Source organism: Haliotis asinina, chromosome 2 (assembly GCF_037392515.1).
Source record: "Haliotis asinina isolate JCU_RB_2024 chromosome 2, JCU_Hal_asi_v2, whole genome shotgun sequence".
NCBI lineage: Eukaryota > Metazoa > Mollusca > Gastropoda > Lepetellida > Haliotidae > Haliotis > Haliotis asinina.
Genome location: NC_090281.1, coordinates 42,743,154 through 42,762,899, shown reverse-complemented (window position 1 = coordinate 42,762,899; position 19,746 = coordinate 42,743,154). Strand labels below are relative to the sequence as shown.

General features: G+C 38.9%; 1 protein-coding gene across 1 annotated transcript; it reads left to right on the top strand.

The window, feature by feature from the left end:
- Positions 1 to 467: 467 nt before the first annotated feature.
- On the top strand, positions 468 to 11,252 carry LOC137272540 (outer dynein arm-docking complex subunit 3-like). Its single transcript, XM_067804928.1, has 12 exons — positions 468 to 691; positions 2,873 to 2,994; positions 3,205 to 3,282; positions 3,843 to 4,022; positions 4,566 to 4,670; positions 5,271 to 5,519; positions 5,789 to 5,932; positions 6,234 to 6,394; positions 6,841 to 6,997; positions 7,641 to 7,796; positions 8,171 to 8,255; positions 9,892 to 11,252. The coding sequence occupies exons 1-12, from the start codon at positions 613 to 615 to the stop codon at positions 10,017 to 10,019; spliced, it is 1,644 nt and encodes a 547-aa protein (XP_067661029.1). The 5' UTR covers positions 468 to 612; the 3' UTR covers positions 10,020 to 11,252.
- The last annotated feature ends 8,494 nt before the right edge of the window (positions 11,253 to 19,746 follow it).

Genomic DNA, 19,746 nt, shown 5'->3' with positions numbered 1-19,746 from the left:
ACGTGTCCATGATTTAAGACTGCTCCACTAGAAATATACATTCACAAATTCAAGAATTAACTGATGTAATGTACGTAGTATTTGTTATCTAATAAATACGACTAAAATCTTCCTGCTTATGTCCTCATGATAAAGATCTCTTATCGATAAAACATTTTAAACATTATCATTATGATGTTATGGCACATATGTGTACTTAACATAATTTAGGTGAAATTGATCTATATTATATTGTCTATTATTGATGTTCAGGCCTTTCTCTGTTGACAAAAAAAAACCCAGCATCATTGAACACAACTAAAGTACTCATCGGTAACTGTGAACAATTTAAGTTTTGACCAGCGCCGCTTCCTGTGTGAACAGTTTCGAATGTATATTATAAAAGATGGGTATTTTAAGCTTTAAGTAATTTGCAATGGTCGCACCTGCAGCGAGATTAGAATTACCTCCCTTTAAACTCTTCCCGCACTACGCATGCGTAGCATCGGGCACCTTGGCAACGTTTGGTTACAGCATCGTCCATGTTGCTCAGTGTTGGTCAAGTCTGATAAACAGTGGGAGTTCAGATCAGGAATCATTTGAGGAAATACCTCGAAACTTACACCTGTCAAGATGCCTGGGGGTACCACATTAGCACAGCGTCCTATAACTGAACAGATCGACGAACTGAAGGCCAGAATCGCCTTGTTGGGTGAGCGTTAGAGTGTTATTTAGGACTTGGTGATTTTGGAAACAATTTATATCTGGTGCTCTGACATGTCCTAACGTCAGTTAGGTATGGACTCTTCCATCCCAGTCGGATCCAGTAAATGCAATATTTAGTGATTAGGTGCTGCAATGTAGATTTTATACGTGTTAAGTGACAAGATGAATAACGTGAAAGATCTTGACATTTGTGTTCAGCACATAGCTGAGAACTGACATGAAGGCATGTTTTCCAACGGAGACTTTCACACTGACTATTAGTAATGTGTACGATAAGTGTAATATAACAATGTAGTCGTTAGGGGGTGTGAGCTGTGTATTCGGTTTGAAGTGGCTGAAGTGCAGATGTTATCTTGAGATCAAGACAAATCTGATGAGTTAGACAGAAAACCTGTCATTGCATCCATTGTTCGATCACACAACATTGTAAACTTGTTACGCCTACCAACTTACAATCCTACATATAAATACTGAAACAACAACTTGCCACCTCAGCCATTCAGCAGATTAATTCAGTATTGTGGTGTACCATGTTTTAAGGGTGTTTCTTTTCCTGTAATCTCTTGCGTACTGTGAGATGACAGCACCACCTGTAAACACTGTCTTGTGTGCAGGAGCTTCCATCGCAGTCGGAACACAAAAAATGTTTAAAATGTTCAGATTTCACAGAAGTTGTAGCCTAAATTTCTGTCAAAGTTGTAAATGTAACGCACTTGAGAACCTTCATAAATGTGAACATAACTTATGAAATAATGCTCACAACCTGTCAAGCAGACCATCGAGTGAAAAGTAAAACATAGATATCACGTGACTTTAATGAAATGTTGCCACTGCAGAATTTGTACCAGGCTGGAGGCCTCTGGGCTCATTTAAAATACTACTGTGATGTTACAATACTGCGCAGACATGGCACGTTTTATTCTCCCTGCCATGGCGTGTCATGCAGACAGGAAGAATAAATGAGCAAATGGTTGAATAACTTACCAGTAAATATGTATATTTTTGTCAGTTTTCACACAAAAAAACATTCAAATAATCAAAAAAAATATTGCCAATTTGCTTAGCTTTTTATTGAAATGACACGTTGTATTTGTTGATTTCTATGGAGAAGAATGCAACACATGCGCTTCCACACAAGGGCGCAATAACGAGTTACCTGAAAACATGTTATGTCACTTCTCATGCTTGCGAAGAAGACACGAAATGTATGTTGAATTGGAAACCAGTGGATGACAGAACATTCTAACAATAAATTTATGAAAGGTTAGGTGATATTTATGTATGGAATTACAGTTTTGATAGTCTACTGATACGCATTAATATACATGATCATCTTTTGCGTTATTACCTCGAAAACATGTCACACCATGGTATATTTAATCCTAATGTTACAACAATATGGAGAGGAAGATTCATTGTTACAATCAAACACATATCTAAACTGTAAGATTGAACTGTATAATTACTGAATGTTTTAAAATTTTAAGTTTCTTATTAAATATTGCTGTCAGTGTGCTGGAATATATGCTGAATATTCATTATAAATAAATTCTCCTTGTATCAGCATTGCAAATATGGGTATGAATCATCCAAATTTGGGTATGTGTTATCTGAAGTTGGGTACATATCAATTGCTCCAAAACAGGAATGAGTCTTAGGAGAATTTTTGGTATGACTTAAACATTTTTGTTGGGTACCCGTTGGATCTCCGTTAGAATGGATTGTTTGGTATCAACTCAACACTATAGTCATGTGTGTTCCTTATTGACATGCTTCATTAACTTGGCCAACACCCGAATATATACTTATTTAAGATTTCAACCAAATTCTAATGGAGAAAGTGTTTTCCTCAGGAACCTTCCATTTTGTGTTAGTTACGTCCTTGTAAGGATTACTGGATTTGTATTTTCGCTTTTACTTTTACATCCTTTGCACATAAGACACTGTGGATTGGATTTTGTTGTGTTGTAAATGAGACAAAACATAATTGGTGAATGTGTCAGTAAATATGGCAGTTCTAGGTGTTCACTCCTTAATTCTAATTTTAGAAATAAAACACATACATACTTAAGTTAAAATGCATAAGCTGAAAAAAATCATGAATCCATTCCCCTCACTACTCCTACCCAACAATACTTTATTCATGTTATGTAATTGCTTGCTTCAGAGGGTGACAGAAAGGCTTACTATGAATCCTCACAGTATTGTATGAAACAGAATCGAGACAACATTGCAAATCTCCGAAAAGAAACAACAGAGCTGAGAAAGAGACGAAGCGACAAACTCAAGGTACTGCATCTTTCTACATTCTGGGTAACAAATTCTCTAGTGGTAACTGAAATGACATCTTCTTGGCATTCATATTTCAGTAAATACATATTTAAAGAATGATTTGATGACATGAAGGTGAATTCTCGGAGGCGTTTTCTGTCATAGTCTTTTGTATGTGCCAGATGTTATATATTTACTGGTGTGAAAGCTTTTTGTTTTGTATTGCAGCAAGATGAACATGTTATTGACAGAGCCCTCAATGACAAACCTGTCATGAGAGCCGCCCTGTCTGGCAGGACAGGCAGGGTAAGTGATATGCTTTCCTGGCATGTTAGTCTTCTAAACCGACTATGTTCAGAGATTCTTTAGTGCAAAGTATCATATACCTCTATTTACCCACTGGTATTTTTGAGAAGAACATTTAAGGTACTTATGGTGTGTTAATCTCTGATTTCACTGATTTGGTGGTAAAGCACTTGGTTTTAACACAGGAGGTTTACTTGTTACTTTTTCGTTTAAAGCTAATTTAAAATATATTTAGATTAGATATTCAAAAGTATTCTCTCTTACATATTGTCTGTCTGCTAACTGTATAGAGCATATGCTGCATGTTTGTAGAAGGGTCCGCTGAGAATGGGTTGTGTTTGGGTAGCATGTTTTAAGCCATGAACAGTGAATGTAAAGGATACATATCCTTGATGTCATTTTTACTCAGCATATAAAACAATTAGCATTGATTTGATTTATAAGATATAATTGGTTTTAAAACATGAAAAGGTTTTAGTGCTGTGAATATTTCTAAAAATGTCAAAAGGTTTGACTGCTATGAATGTTTCGAGTCATACATTGTTACTGCTTCTGCACAGGAGGCTATTGTTATTTATGACCACAAAGTATCCGACTCAGTGAAGCGGCTCAATGCTCTACGGCATCAAACAGCTCAGAAGCAGAAGAGACTGGAGGAAGCACAGACCCAGTACAACCTCCTTGTTAAAGACTCCTCAGATGCTGTTGCCACAGACAAGGGAGAGTCCCATGAAGCCCAGGTAGGCAGCATGTTGTTTGTCAGACCCCTGGATGATATTTTACACATGGAGTATTTGTGAAGACATTTCTTGGTTCCTTACTTGAGCAGTGAATAGTAAGTGAATCTCAAATGCACTGTAAATATTTCACGGTTGCTTCAAGGAGTGCTACCTTTAGGAATTTAATCATTAACAATTATTCACCTTGTTCTTATCCTTTCAATACCTGATTGTATCAGCTGTTGCCGTGGAACTGTAATTCTTATCATTTGTTAGCATTTAAATTGCATGGAAGATTATTCAGCCTGTCTACTTGGTGTAGAGTAATTCCCTCTCATCAACAGTTGGTCAATTGTCTTCCCACATGTTTCTAACAACAGTGTGATACCTTTGCCCTTACTCAGCCATCACTCTCAGAAAGCTGCTTCCCCATGCACCAGAACAATGCATGAAGTAAATTGTTTCTTCATAAACGCTTAAAGTATCCTCAACTGAAATGTATATATACTGTCTATTTATAGAACTAACTGTGAAAAAATTTCTCTACCATTTCTCTGCTTGCAGACAATGCGTTACCTGGAAAATGCCTATGACAAAATAATTATGAAGTGTGAAGAGGCAAAACAAGTCAGGAGAGTCTACTGTGAGATCAAAGCTAAGTTTGCTGAGGTAAAGAGTTAAGGCAACCTTTTCAATCATAGGTTATTGAATTTATTGCTTTAAGTTTGGGTTAGGTATAAACCATCTGATCCATTTGGACATATTCATACATATGATAATACATCTAATATCATTAGATTTAGACTCTATGATTTCTCACATGATTGTAGATAATGCAGTGAGAGAGTATCTGAGTATCCGTCACATAAATTGGAAAACAGTTTATTGCAAGTCAAATATTAGTGTTTTGCTGTAGCAAAATCCTCTGTATATACTTGTGTCTCTTTTGACTTTGATCTCCCTGCTGGAGGGTGAATTTCATTTGAAAATTATTACAGGTTTCTGTTCAATATTCAACACAGAAATCTTTTGCAATGAGTATGAGTGACCAGTCTTCAGCTAAGTTTAATCTTTTCTTAGGAGGTGGGGTAGCCTAGTGGTTAAGGTGTTGGCACATCATGCCGAACACCAGGGTTTAATTCTCCACATGTGTATAATGTGTGAGGCCCATTCAGATGTTCCCCATTGTGTCATAGCTGGAATATTGCTAAAAGTGGTGTAAATTCCATCTCACAAACTCATCTTTTCTAATAATATTCATGCCTACAGGAGGCCCAGACATACCCAACACGCCTGGACCAGATGGAGCAAGAGATTGCCAAGACAAAGGCCGAGCTGAAGGATCTCAAGGCCATGAGTAATGATGCTGAGAGAGCCAAACAGTCAGCTCAGGCTGAGTTGAAGAAACAGGAGAATATTGTGTATGGTGAAAGGAAGAAGAGAGAGATTGAATTACAAAAGATGAAGAAAGAGGCTGAGGAGAAAAAGATGCAGCACGAGAGAATAGAGAAAAGACTGGTGAGGAGAAATATGGAAACACTGTTAAAGAATGTGATTGTTTGTGATGTTACAGGTCTTTGTTAAATCAAAACATATGGAGAAATGTATAGTGATTTTCAGTTTCGGATTAGACAGGAGTACATTTTAGAAACTGTGCTTGATGATTTTGGAATATTCATGTGTGATGCAGTAGCTTCTATAACTAGTGATGTGATGAAGGACTAATGTCATCACTTTCCATGCATGTTCCCTTGTTTGCGTGACACAGTAAGCAATGTTTCCTCCAGGCACAGCGTGGCTCAGTACAGGGAGATGAGCTGGCAGGCACAGAGAAGACTGCTTTGACTGGCGAGGAGCATCAGCAGAAGATCACCACATATGAAGAGGCCTTCAGACGCATCAAGGAGGCTACTGGTGTATCTGATACTATGGTGTGTACAAGGCTCACAGTTTGCATGTCTTAACAGGATAGAGAAGACACTTAAACAGCAATATTTCCTGATGTGTGGATATTTTTAATTTCATGGTTAAACTTTTGAGTTAAATGAAATGTCTGGATTTTAAATATTATCTCCTATTTTTAATGGAGTAGTTATTCTTCAAAATTATTCCTTGTGTATTCAGTAATGCTGTAAATTTGAGTTTGGTTCCAACTTGTGGTAAGCCAGCTTTGGATCCTTGCTGCATGCCTGTATACATGTCAGCCATTTGAACGCCGTATTTGCATTGCAGGAGGTGGTTGAGCGCTTCCAGAGTCAAGGGCACACCACTCAGCATTTGGAGGATCTCAAGAAGGACAATGAGAAGACCATCATCTATTACCGTGAGGACAAGGAGAAGCTCAAGCAGGAATTTGAGGAGATGAAGTATTCGGGAGAGGCCAAGCTCTCAAGGCACGTGAATTGTTGATCGGATAAGATCCTTGTTATCAGATCCGTGTTCTGTAATTCCATAATTTTAAGTTTGTGGGCATCATGACTGTCAACAGTCAGCAATGCAGTGATCCAGGCTTAAATGTTTGAGGAACACAGATGCTTTTGGGGACTTAATGCTTCGGTTATTTTCAAAACCAAGTACCTTTTTAAACAGAAAAGGGTTTTTCAGATGTGTCTTAATGTTCTTAATGTCTCTTAATGTTGTTATAAGTAAGGATAATGTGAAAAATCAAGGTAAGCCACTGATAGTACACATATCTTGCCAATTCTTGTTGCAAACGTCCCTAAACTGCTCTGCATTGTCCTACTGTTGTCTCAGTGTGTCTACAACTTAGAGCCACTGTGATTGTATAGTGGTGATTGTATGGTTGTGATGTTTAGACATTAAAATGTTTCCATTCTAGTGGGCAGGCTGTTCTGGAGGAATTTGAAGCTCACCTTTCCAAAGAGGAGAACCGTCGTGATGAAGGCGATGAGAAGCTGCAGAGAGCTAGCAAGATCCTGGTGCAGGTCAAGGCTGGCGTGGAGCATCTGGCTGACAAACTACACCACCTGAAGGCTGTGAGTAGAGACAACCTTGTAGTCATCAGGCTTGATCAGAACTTACACGTAAAGACAGTTATTTTGCATTCTGTACATCCTGATGAAAAGTTACTTTCTGACATTATAAATCTGTCTGTTGCCTCATGGATGGGAAACAATTGTTTTGTCTTGTTTCACCTAGTTTCTTGTTTATGTAGGTAAATATAATGCTTGCCAGGATAGAACTAAAGGTGATTTAAATAGAGGATATTATATGAGTGCCTATGTCATACTATGTTTACGACACAAGCCCTAAATGTTTGCATTTCCTGAGCGAGAATGAAGGATATGGAGATATCTAGACACAAGTGTCGTAAACAGTATGATATGGGCATGAATATAATATTCTGTTTATTACTGAAGGAAATTGAGGAAAATAGGCTGGGTACCTGCTGTCTCCTCATGTAGTACGCAGCGTCACAAATGATAAGTGACGTAATAGCATTGTTTATGACGTCACGTCACCATGACTAAGTGATATTCTGCCCTGTGGTATTGTATAAAAAATGTGAACCCTGATGTTTTTGCCCTCATAGGTAATAGATATGGGTATGATATTTTTTCCCATACAAAGTGCTGTCAAACCAAACTCATCGCTTACTGAAGCATTTCTCTCACACAGAGTAAAGGTCACGTGCCAACGGCCCAAATCAATGCCTCGTCTGATGAGTACGTCTTGGATCAGTTGTCAACATCAGAAGAGAAGCTGCTCAAACTCTTGGAGGAACTGGATGGCAAAGATTTGAATGAAACCCTGAAACAGATGGAGGAGGAGGAGGTGAGTTGCTAATCACATTGACATACTGAGACAAAAGGACATAATTGATAATTGTTGAATGGGAATTAATCACTGATTTTGAGCTCACTTCGTTGAGTTGGATCCACCTGTATTCAGGGGTAGAATTGGTTCAAAGAAATGAATACTTCTTGTAATACTGTCTACCCATGGCACTGAAGAATGATTAAATCTTTTTTTTCTCTTTCCTACAGAATCCTGTAGTTACAGTTTTGTTGTAGGATACTTCTATTGTTGGCATACTGTAACAATTTGTGGATAAACCATACATTTTGTGATAATGTGTAATGTGAACCAGACTGAAATTATGCAAATTTTATTCCAACTTTTGTCCATACTTTGTGTTGTGTTTTCAGTTCCATGCAAACATAGAAGGGACGCTACCCACATACAACACGAGGATCAGACTGCCCCAAACACAAAGAGATCTTGTTTATGAAGGTATTTATAGCATTCTTATAAGTTTGCTTTATTTACACATATACATTTTAAATAACATAAACATGTGGATTTGTTTTTCAAGCTTTCTAAGGTACAGATTAATGTTATTCCAGTAACTTTACATTGAGTATTGAAGTATGAAAAAAAGAATATTGTATGTATATTAGAAATCCTTTACATGTTTCATAAATCTGAATGTTACTCTTGAAGAAACATTAGTGAAGGTGTGCTTTGATTTGGGAAAGTGATCAAATCTCACATGAATGTAGTCAATATTATAAGAACCTTCTACCTGGCCTGATTTTTACCATCCATCAACATATTGAATTTCTATGGTTGTTGCTTTAGAAGAAGTAATAAGTAAGTGGGATTTGTAGACAGTTTGATTGTTATTGTTGGTTGTTGTTGAAAGGGTCTGCTTGTTTTTCGTAAAGTTGTGTACCAACTCTAACAGAAAACACACATAGTCTTGCATGGCAAAGTATGCATGATCTGTGTTATATGGCCCAACCAGGAAAACAGCATGAAGAGCACAACACAATTCCTTGTGAAAGTTTGTTTATACTTTAGGGACACCAGGCTGTTTGCATGTGCCACACTTGGTCATTCACAGTTTGACCACTGTTTGTTTACATCAGATGGTAGTTCCGAAAGCTGTCGATCAGGCAGAAGTAAGGAAAAAGTGTTAAATTCCAACTTTATCAGGTGATACTTACTCATGGAGAAACCTGAACAGCAGAAGTTACCCATCTTTTAGCTTGGACCAAAGTTGAATGAATATTGTTTTTTTATCAAAATTGTTTATTAATTGATGATATTTTGGTGATGTATTTTATACCAGTGACTAGAAATCTTGACTTCATACTACCTGCAAAACCTGTATGGGCCAAATTCTGCTTGGGCTATAGAAATGAGAACATATTGTAAATAATTTTGTATTTCAACATGTTCTAAGATCAGATATGTATTTAAAAATGTGTGGACTTTGATATTGATCAGATAATCTGTCATAAAGAAATCAGTCTCACAATGTAGTGTCTCGCCTCTTCACATGGTTTATTCCCACAGAGTGTCACATAACCAAGACCAAAGGATAAACTAGCTCTCCTGCATGATAGTCTTGAGTCATACACCTGTCTACGAATACATTACACACACTACGTACATTATATATGTCAGATTTGTGACATTGGCCACAGACTTGCTTGTAAGATGTGGGAAGCTCCCTGTAATTGTTTCTGTCAACTTGTTTAAATTCACTTTTAGTATGATGTGAATGTTTCACCCAGGGAATGGAAAATTCAGTAATTTACATGATACGTTTTTTATCCTTCATCCGATAAATACTCTGCTGCATACAGAATACAGTACACTCATCAAGCTTAAAGTGTTGGTCTGTTGGGATTGATCTTTAGCGATTTTCCTTGTGATACGTTTGACCTCTGTGATTTCATCTTGGCTAACCTGATAATTAACTGCTTTTTGAGTTTTATAATAAAAACAGTTTTAATGCTGACATCTTAAATAATTGGACACAGTACTGGTGAGAGCGGAACTTTAAGGAGATCATTACATCTTGTCACAATTCATACATATGCAGTTGTTATTGTTCATGTTTATTTTCATCTTGACCCAGATGATGAAGACAGTGGTGAAGATGACGGTGATGTTCCATCTCGATCAACAATCAAGAAACAGTCGCAGTCCATCATTGATTCCAAAACAAAAAGACGCATTTCTAAGAAAAAGAAGAAGACAAAATAAATGACTAAGTGACACGTGTTTTCACACAAAGGCTTCTTGTGCATAAAGGAATATCTGTACATATGTATGTTGTGGCAATTTTGTAGAATGGTTATTGATCATACATTGTTATTTAGTAATAATCCTATATTTAATATGTTATACACTTTTTCTGATGTTTCCTTTTATTCAGTATTCCGTACATCTTCATAGTAATTATTCCTTCAAAAGACATGAGGTGATTAATTTTGTGTTACCTATTCTATTAACTCTTATATCATTTGGAACTTAAGTGATGCTTTGTAAGAGAATATAAGCTTGTGTTGAATTGCAACTCTGAAGCCTTGATCAAGAAGGTTAATCTACAAAATACTGTGTGTTTGATGTTACAATTTTCACATAACTTGAGTATTATTTTGTTAATTGCATTCCTGTCTTGAAAATATTTTTCTGTAGTTTCCTTTATTTGCAATATACGTTTCTTAAAAATATTCCAATATATGTAAAATGGCAATGGTCATTTGCCCACTATCATTTTTATTCCATTATCATACATTCCATTTTCAGGTGTTTAGTTTTAGTGTGATTTGTTGTAAAATGAAATCACCAACTAATTTCTTGAACAAAACCCCAGTCAATTGCCTCCCTTTTTCATCATGTTTGGTTCAGTACATCAGTACCAATATAACACCAACTGTAATCTGCAATTTTCACAATTAGTCGCCATGGTAACATGTTTCATCGATGATAGACAGAAAGAAGACTAGCATGGAGGATGGTTTGTTTCTAAATCACCTGTTAGTCCCCAGGTGTCAAAGTCCTCTTGTTTACCTGAAATTTTTGTAAAAAATTCTATTGTTACAGTGCATGTAACAATGATGGTTTTGTTATGTTTTGTTATTGTTTTTACTACAATCAAGGTATTAATGTACACTTAAACAAACAACTTTCCTGTTTGTTGGAAATAAGTTAGTGGAGATACTTAAATGAAGATAATCTTGTTAATGTTACAGTTATTTCCTAATATACAGCTAGTAGTTTAAGACGTGTTTTCATATGTTTGTAAGTTTAATTGTAACTTTCTGTTTGCTTAAATACCTTTCATCACAGAATAATGTTTTCGATTTTTGAGGGGAAGATGTTTATCATGGTGATAATGGCTGTTCACAGTTGCCATGTTTGATCATTGTAATTGCGTTGTGTTATGCTAGTGTACTAAACATGTATATGTTAATAAAATATTGACATGTTCAAGTGTTGAATCATCCTCTATCAAGTTATCAAGTTATGATTTAATCATAACAAGTAATACTAGCGCATGCTTCAACATTTGAATACAGCTGAAATCAGTTTAAAATCATGTCCCATGATACCAAGCTGATTTATGATATCAATTAATGTCAGAATCGTTACAGTTGTTTGAGGAATCACATCCTTCCGGGTGTCCAACGATGGACCCTGTTATATTTCAACATTACCTGTGCAGTTTGGTGTAGACCGCATCAAATCGAGGTTCAGGAGACAACACTGTCTCAGTAAACTCTTCTCTCCGAGGACTCCATGTCTTTCTGGACAGGTCTGTGATCTTGCAAGGGGTCTACACGTGTGCAGTAAATGTTTCTCTTACTCAAAGCCGTTATTTTAGGGAGCGGAAGTATGCCTGGGGTGACAAGGCAAATCATGGGAGGACACACATTATGTTTATTTATGAAAAAAATAAATGGCTCACGCCCATCATAGGTTGCACTAGAAAAAAGTTCAACTTTACAAGCTTGTAAATCTTTTGTAAAGATGATGTTTACAAGACATTTACAATTTGTAAAGATCCACAAGGGGAGATAACTGGTGGATGATGGTAAAACGGTCTGCAAGGCCTCAAATTCACACCTAATAAATCCCAAAGGCTAATTACAGTTTGACCCCTGACATAATTAACGAGGTAATTGCTGCGTGAAATAAGAGTGGGACAGACCACTGTTCAGTGGACAGGGGTCACTCTGTTAGGGGCAGGGTGCTGATGCTCTTACTACAGTGTTCGGTGGAGTGAAGATGCATGGGTGTGTCTTTCACTATGCGCAAGCTGTTTAGAAAAGAATTCCGACTCAGTATCCCACTTCTTTTGTGTTTGAGAACAGTGAATAACAATAACCATAAACAATATCACCTTGTCACCTCTGATAATATGCTAAATGATAGAGATTGTTTTGTGATAACATAACACATGACAGTATATGTTGCTATGAATCATGTGGTCGATCCAACTTTTACCAATATTACCAGTGATACAGATGGGATAGGTCACCTTTTGAAATATTTCACAATCATATTTGAATTTTGTTGTTTCTGTTGATTCTTCCTTTCTGTGGTCAGCCAAGCAACAATCCACCATAATCCCATAAAATCTTTGAGGCATGAAGTCCCATAAGCCAACTGAATAATTTTAGGTTTCGTGGGACTACACCTGTTGTACACGGGCTAGTTGCAGTTAACACATACTGCTATAGTTAACATAACTAAACAATAACCTTCAGGAATGGAAGCCCATGACAGAAATGTGCCCTGGACAAATAACAGGTTGGAGGTTGGCATAGGAGGTTAAAGTAACATTTTGGAAAAGTCCATCCCAACGTTTTCGAGATGATAAATTTCATGTTGGACTGGAGACGCAAATTAATAAACTTTTACAACTTACTCTTTGAGACGAGATTTTGTTTCCTGTTTACTTCTAGAGTGACAACATGTTACATGGAATAACTTGATATTACCCAGAATTCAAAAAATGGCTGCCAAGATGGCCACCATTGTAGTTTTAGTGCCTATACAGAGCAGAGAACTAACAAACAATTCATTTGGTGTCACATGTTTAACACAGTTTAGAAAAAAACAAACTTCAATGTTATGGTTAATAAAAGCTATACATTCCTAAACTATTTGATGAAATAGCAGTATCCAAAGTATTAGAAAACTATGCTTCACGATCGATAACTGCCTCTAAGCTCTCGTAGTAGCTATTCAAATGGTCTGTCAGATAACTGTTAATCACTTTTGATACATTCAGAAGCTTACAATTTGTTCAGTTTATCTGCTTTGATATAGATCTCTCTCTGATGGCATACTGACTTTATTGCATTTACTCTGTGTCAGTTCAACCAATCCATGGGGCGCAGCATCTCTCGACATCAGAACACCAGAATAGGGATACGCTGACCATCAAAAATGCTCCAACCATGGTCAACTGGTTAAGGAATATTATTGGCAAACATGCACTTGGTGGTTTACTTGCGCAATGTATTATTCTAGACTGTTGGATGTTGGTGGGAGCTTTTCATTTAATGTCTTGTCTCATCTACAGACACCACTGGATTGTTTAGTACATACATTGAACTAAAGGTCTGTGCGATGTGATCTGGTAATGTTGATAGGCTTTTGTATTGTAAGTTCTGGTTTGTAGACATTAGAATACCCCGTGTATTGATCTATTGTTTTAATGTTGGACTTGTTTCGTGATGTGTTTCTGTGTTGGCGGTGTTAACAGTGCATGGCAGTATATGGCTAAAAACAAGCACTCCTACAAGGCGATAAAGTCGTGCACATCCGATTTCCATGGACAAAAACAATTCTTCTCGAGTTCACAAGTTTCACAAACAAAACAGCAAAACAAACAAGTACAAATGGACCAGCTGTGCGGATTATGTTTTATTAATGTCATCATTCCCAACATGGAACAGTACCAAATCCTCGAATATAAACACCAACATTGTTGTCGCAGAATGTGTGTCAAAATTGATCTTGATCAAATTTGAGATTTGAACAAGGTCAAAGGTAACTGAAGCCCGACACGTAAAACCAGAGATAAAAAACATTTTTAAGAAAAAAAACTCTGGAACCGTGTTCCCTCAACGTATGCAACGCTACCTATTCTACTGGAGGGTTTACAGTAGTAGACACGCAGAGTACATTGTCACAAAATATCCGAAGAGTAAAACATCCACATGCTGCTCCAGAAGAATCCTTGATCCACTTCTGTCCACGGAATATCTTCCTGGCAGTCGTCCTGCCTCTGGGGGACTTCAGGATCCATTTCCGCCCCCAGGACGATGGCAACCACGCTCCTGATAATAAAGGTAAACATATTTTACATCATTTGTACTGTGTGCATAAATGCAAAATATATGATTCCACGAGAACATATCTCAAACACGAAAATCAAGTTGTGACTTGGCAGTAGACGCCATTGTACACAAGGAGGCACTTTATGTTTTCTTTAAAAGATCGTTTGGCGTTTGGAAGAACACAGTGGCTTCTGCTAATAAAGGTAAACAGTATTCTGTATCATAATTTATACTTCCAGCACATATTAAGACTGCATGAGTGTCGTTTTCACACTGCTTTTACCAGCATACCAGCTATATCACGGAGAGAAACAACAAATATCGGTTCCACACATCATTCAGATATGGAAAATCGAAATGGGGTTGTTTGGATCGTCGTGAGCAAACGCTTTAACCATTCGGTTATTCGACGATCCCCTTACATTTAAATACAAAGCAAATATGTCGGGACGTGAAAAACAAAATTTAATTTAAGTTTTAAACTGAAATAGTGAATACTTTACCAGCAGGTGGCCAGTACACTGACTTTCAAAGTGACCATCCGGGACTTGCTTTGTCTCGAACTACCTATTGAAGGACGGAATGGTGGGTTAACACTAAGTTATACTATCTATAGATAGCATCGTACAGGGCATGCACGAAGGGGGCCCTATCTACACTAACCCCTAATCTACCAGTCAAGTGCAGTCAGCATTGGGTCTACTGGGGGTGCTGAAAAGACTGGGGCCACAGAGTGTGCCAACCCTAAACTAGTTGGGTTGCTGTAACAACCATCCTGACTGTACAGTCAGGCCCTAGCACCGAACCTACTCCATGTACGCTCGGCAGGGGGCTACGCGGAGAGCAGACGCACAATGGAGCCACCATGAGACAAAAGCTCATCCCATCGGACCCTCGGAAAGTCAGTGTACTAAAGTCCAGGTGGAAGGGTTTAGAGAGACACAACACCAAATCCAGAGTGTGCCAGGGTTCCTGCGTCTGAAAGAAATGAGTCATGCATAAGCATCAGTAATCACATTTCTCTCGGATGTAGATTGGATTAACAACAGCGAGTAAGTGTGGTTTTCTGCCGCTTTGGACAATTTTCCAGCGTTAAGTAGGCGTGGGGCATAGTGTTTAAGTGAGGACACGAACAATGGTACTGAACATGGCGTGCCAACACTTGAACAACTAGGCTACACTACCACTCCGTTTACATGCAGAAACCAGTATCAACCTTTCCCATCTATACCTAAATGGCTGTGACTATGCTGGTCGTAAGAGGCGACTAACGGGATCGGGTGGTCAGACTCGCTGACTTCTTGGTTGAAACATGTCATCGGTTCCCATTTGCGCAGATCGATGCTCGTGTTGTTGATCACTGGATTGTCTTGTCCAGACTCGATTATTTACATACCGTCATCTTATAGCTGAATATTGCTGAGTGCGGCGTAAAACTAAACTCACTCACTCCTAAATGGCTGTATACTATGAGAGAATTAGTGTGCACTATATATATGAAACAAATATTTTCTTCCAAATAGAGTTGAAAACACCTGCCTGTCTGGTCCTCTGTCACCCTTCCGAAGAATCCTTGGCCCACGTTTATCCATGGAATATCTTCTTGGCAGTCGTCCTGCCTCTGGGGGACTTCAGGGTCCATTTCCGCCCCCAGGACGATGGCATCCACGTTCCTAATAGTAACGATAACGAATAGGTTAATGTTTCATATCACTGATACTTACTACATAGATAATAAATACTAAAAGCATATGCTTTTTGGTCAGGAAAACGCTGTAACCTGAAACACAAGTTGTAACTTGCTCATGACGTCATTGTCAACAAGAATATATTGTATGTTGTCTTCAAAAGATAGTTTGGAGAACTTGCCTTCCTGGTAGTCTGGCGGCTTTGTGGTCGTTGTCCTGCCGCCAGAAGAGACCTTGATCCACTTCTGTCCACGGAATATCTTCTTGGCAGTCGTCCTGCCTCTGGGGGACTTCAGGGTCCATTTCCGCCCCCAGGTAGATGGCATCCCTGCTCATAACAGTAAAGAGAATATAGTTTACATGGCTGGAACTTACTGTGTGCATAAATGCAACTTATATGCCTACACGTAAAACTCAAACATGAAACTCAAGTTGTAATTTTGCAGTAGACGTCATGATAAACAAGCATGCATTGCATGTTATGGTTTATTCAAAAGATTGTTTGAAAGGAACAGTTGCATGCGTAAGCAACGGTTCTACTTAAAAAGGCAAAGAACACTATACATAATTTATGCTTCTCACACAGATTATGACTGCATGAGTGTACATTTTACACCGCTTTCAGCAATATACTAGCTATATCACGGGGAAAAACAACAAATATATGCTTCACACATCATTCAGATATGGGAAATCGAAATGGGGTTGTTTGGATCGTCGTGAGCAAACGCTTTAACCATTCGGTTATTCGACGATCCCCTTACATTTAAATACAAAGCAAATATGTCGGGACGTGAAAAACAAAATTTAATTTAAGTTTTAAACTGAAATAGTGAATACTTTACCAGCAGGTGGCCAGTACACTGACTTTCAAAGTGACCATCCGGGACTTGCTTTGTCTCGAACTACCTATTGAAGGACGGAATGGTGGGTTAACACTAAGTTATACTATCTATAGATAGCATCGTACAGGGCATGCACGAAGGGGGCCCTATCTACACTAACCCCTAATCTACCAGTCAAGTGCAGTCAGCATTGGGTCTACTGGGGGTGCTGAAAAGACTGGGGCCACAGAGTGTGCCAACCCTAAACTAGTTGGGTTGCTGTAACAACCATCCTGACTGTACAGTCAGGCCCTAGCACCGAACCTACTCCATGTACGCTCGGCAGGGGGCTACGCGGAGAGCAGACGCACAATGGAGCCACCATGAGACAAAAGCTCATCCCATCGGACCCTCGGAAAGTCAGTGTACTAAAGTCCAGGTGGAAGGGTTTAGAGAGACACAACACCAAATCCAGAGTGTGCCAGGGTTCCTGCGTCTGAAAGAAATGAGTCATGCATAAGCATCAGTAATCACATTTCTCTCGGATGTAGATTGGATTAACAACAGCGAGTAAGTGTGGTTTTCTGCCGCTTTGGGCAATTTTCCAACGACGGGCCTCATACGTAGACGTGGGGCATAGTATTTAAGTGAGGACTCGAACAATGGTATTGAGCATGACGTGCCAACACTTGTACAACTAGGCTACACTACCACTCCGTTTACATGCAGAAACCAATATCAACCTTTCCCATCTATACCTAAATGGCTGTGTACTATGAGAAAATGAGTGTGCACTGTATATTAAACAAATATCCATGAAGATGCATATTTTCTTCCAAATAGATATGGAAACACCTACCTGTCTGGTCTTCTGTCGCCCTTCCGAAGAATCCTTGAAGTCGTCCTACCTCTACATGATTTCAAGACTTTCTGTCCCACGACGAATACTTCACATCACTATAGGTGGGTGCTCAAACTCCAAGCGTGCTTCAGTCGCTCGCTTCGGGTCGCTCGCTTACGCAACCTAATCCCAGTCGCCGAACCCGAAACAAAGGATTAGAGCTATTGAAAGCGCCTCAATCACAAGTGTTTGCACAGAGGCATGTTTTCTTATTTAGCGTGAGCCAAGTAAGACCTGGTAATATTCATTATTGAAACAAAACGAAACAAAATTTTCTTTCATTAATTACAGATTTATTTATGTAAGACAATATAGCTAAAACATAATCAACGGCTAATACAATACAGGTATAACCCATTATAAATTTAAAATTACAAGTTAAACCCAAAGAGACATAGGTGTATGGAACATTCAATGTAAATGAATTGAAACAAACTGTCGTCCGTGGGTGGGAATGTTGTAAATTGTGATGTGCTTATCACTGCTCATCGCTTTCGTGACTCACTCGTGTTATTCTGCGATTACAGTCCGTTTGCCGTGAAAGCGTACCGATGAATTTCTCTTTAAACAAAAACGTAAATCGAATAAAATGAAATTACGATGGCAAATTTCTTATAATTTTATAACTTGCCAATTGAACATTTAATTCTTAGAATTTTATTCAACTTAAGATGAAAGTTGTCAAACAAACGATCATAATTTCAAATCACTTTCTTTGTTTGTATTACAGGGGGTTTGGGGTGCACATTAAATAAAACGTCGAGAAGTTGGGTTGGTCTAAGTAAACGCTCATCACGTCCCGCACGTGCACTTGTTTCACTGTTCTATCTGATGCGCTTACCTCCTTGCAATACAAACCAGTAATAACGATTTGAATCTATAATCGTTTGTTAAACAACTTTAATCCTAAGTTGAATAAAATTCTAAGACTTAAATATTCAGTTGCAAGATAAAATGACGTGGATTCGAAATATTAATTTCACTATGTCTGGTTTACGTTTTGTTTAAAGTAAACAAATCATCTCAACATCGTACACCACAATACATGTAAATGAGACACCACCATCACATTCACTAATGCATGGAGCACCACCAACAGCATTACATGGGAAGCCAAAACATCCACCAATGCATGGCGCAACACCACCAGCATACATAAGTACACCACAACATCCACCAATGCATGGGGCACCACCACCAGCATACCTGAGTACACCAAAACATCCACCAATGCATGGGGCACCAATACCGGCATAAATGAGCACACCACAACATCCACCAATGCATGGAGCACCACCACCGGCATACCTGAGTACACCAAAACATCCTCCAATGCATGGCGCACAGCCACCGGCATACATGAGTACACTACAACATCCACCAATCCATTGGGCACCACCACAGGCATACAGAAGACACCAAAATCACACCTACCATTGCATGGATAACCACCACCAGCATACATGAGTGCACCACAACATCCACCAATCCATGGGGCACCACCAAGTGCGTACATGAGCCACCACCATCACATCCACCAATGTACGGCACAACGCCACCGGCATACATGAGTACACCACAACATCCACCAATGCATGGGGCACCACCACAGGCATACATAAGCCACCACCATCACATCGAGCAATGCATGGTGCACCGACCACGGGATATATGAGTACACCACAACATCCACCAATGCATGGGGCACCACCACCCTGATACATGAGACGCCACCATCACATCCACCAATGTATGGCGCACAGTCACTGTCATACGTGAACACACCACAACATCCACCAATGGATTGTTCACAGCCACCGGCATACATGAATACACCAAAACATCCACCAATGCATGGGGCACCACCACCCTGATAAATGAGACACCACCATCACATCCACCAATTGATGGTACACTGCCACCGGCATGCATGAGTACACCACAACGTCCACCAATGCATCGTCCACCGCCACCAGCATACATGAGCACACCACAACATCAACCAATGCATGGCGCACCGCCACCAGCATACATGAGTACACCACACCATCCACCAATGCATGGGGCACCGCCACCAGCATACATGAGTAGATGACAGCATCCACCAATGCATCGTCCACTGCCACCAGCATACATGAGACACCCCCATCACATACACTAATTCATGGGGCACCACAACCCTCATACATTAGACGGCACCATCATATCCACCAATACATCGCG

Bases quoted from the DNA above. Each gene is read 5' to 3' on its own strand.
- LOC137272540 (XM_067804928.1), top strand. From the start codon at position 613: ATGCCTGGGGGTACCACATTAGCACAGCGTCCTATAACTGAACAGATC. The intron at 3,283-3,842 runs GTAAGTGATATG...GCTTCTGCACAG, and splicing joins TGTCTGGCAGGACAGGCAGG to GAGGCTATTGTTATTTATGA. The intron at 5,520-5,788 runs GTGAGGAGAAAT...TGTTTCCTCCAG, and splicing joins AGAGAATAGAGAAAAGACTG to GCACAGCGTGGCTCAGTACA.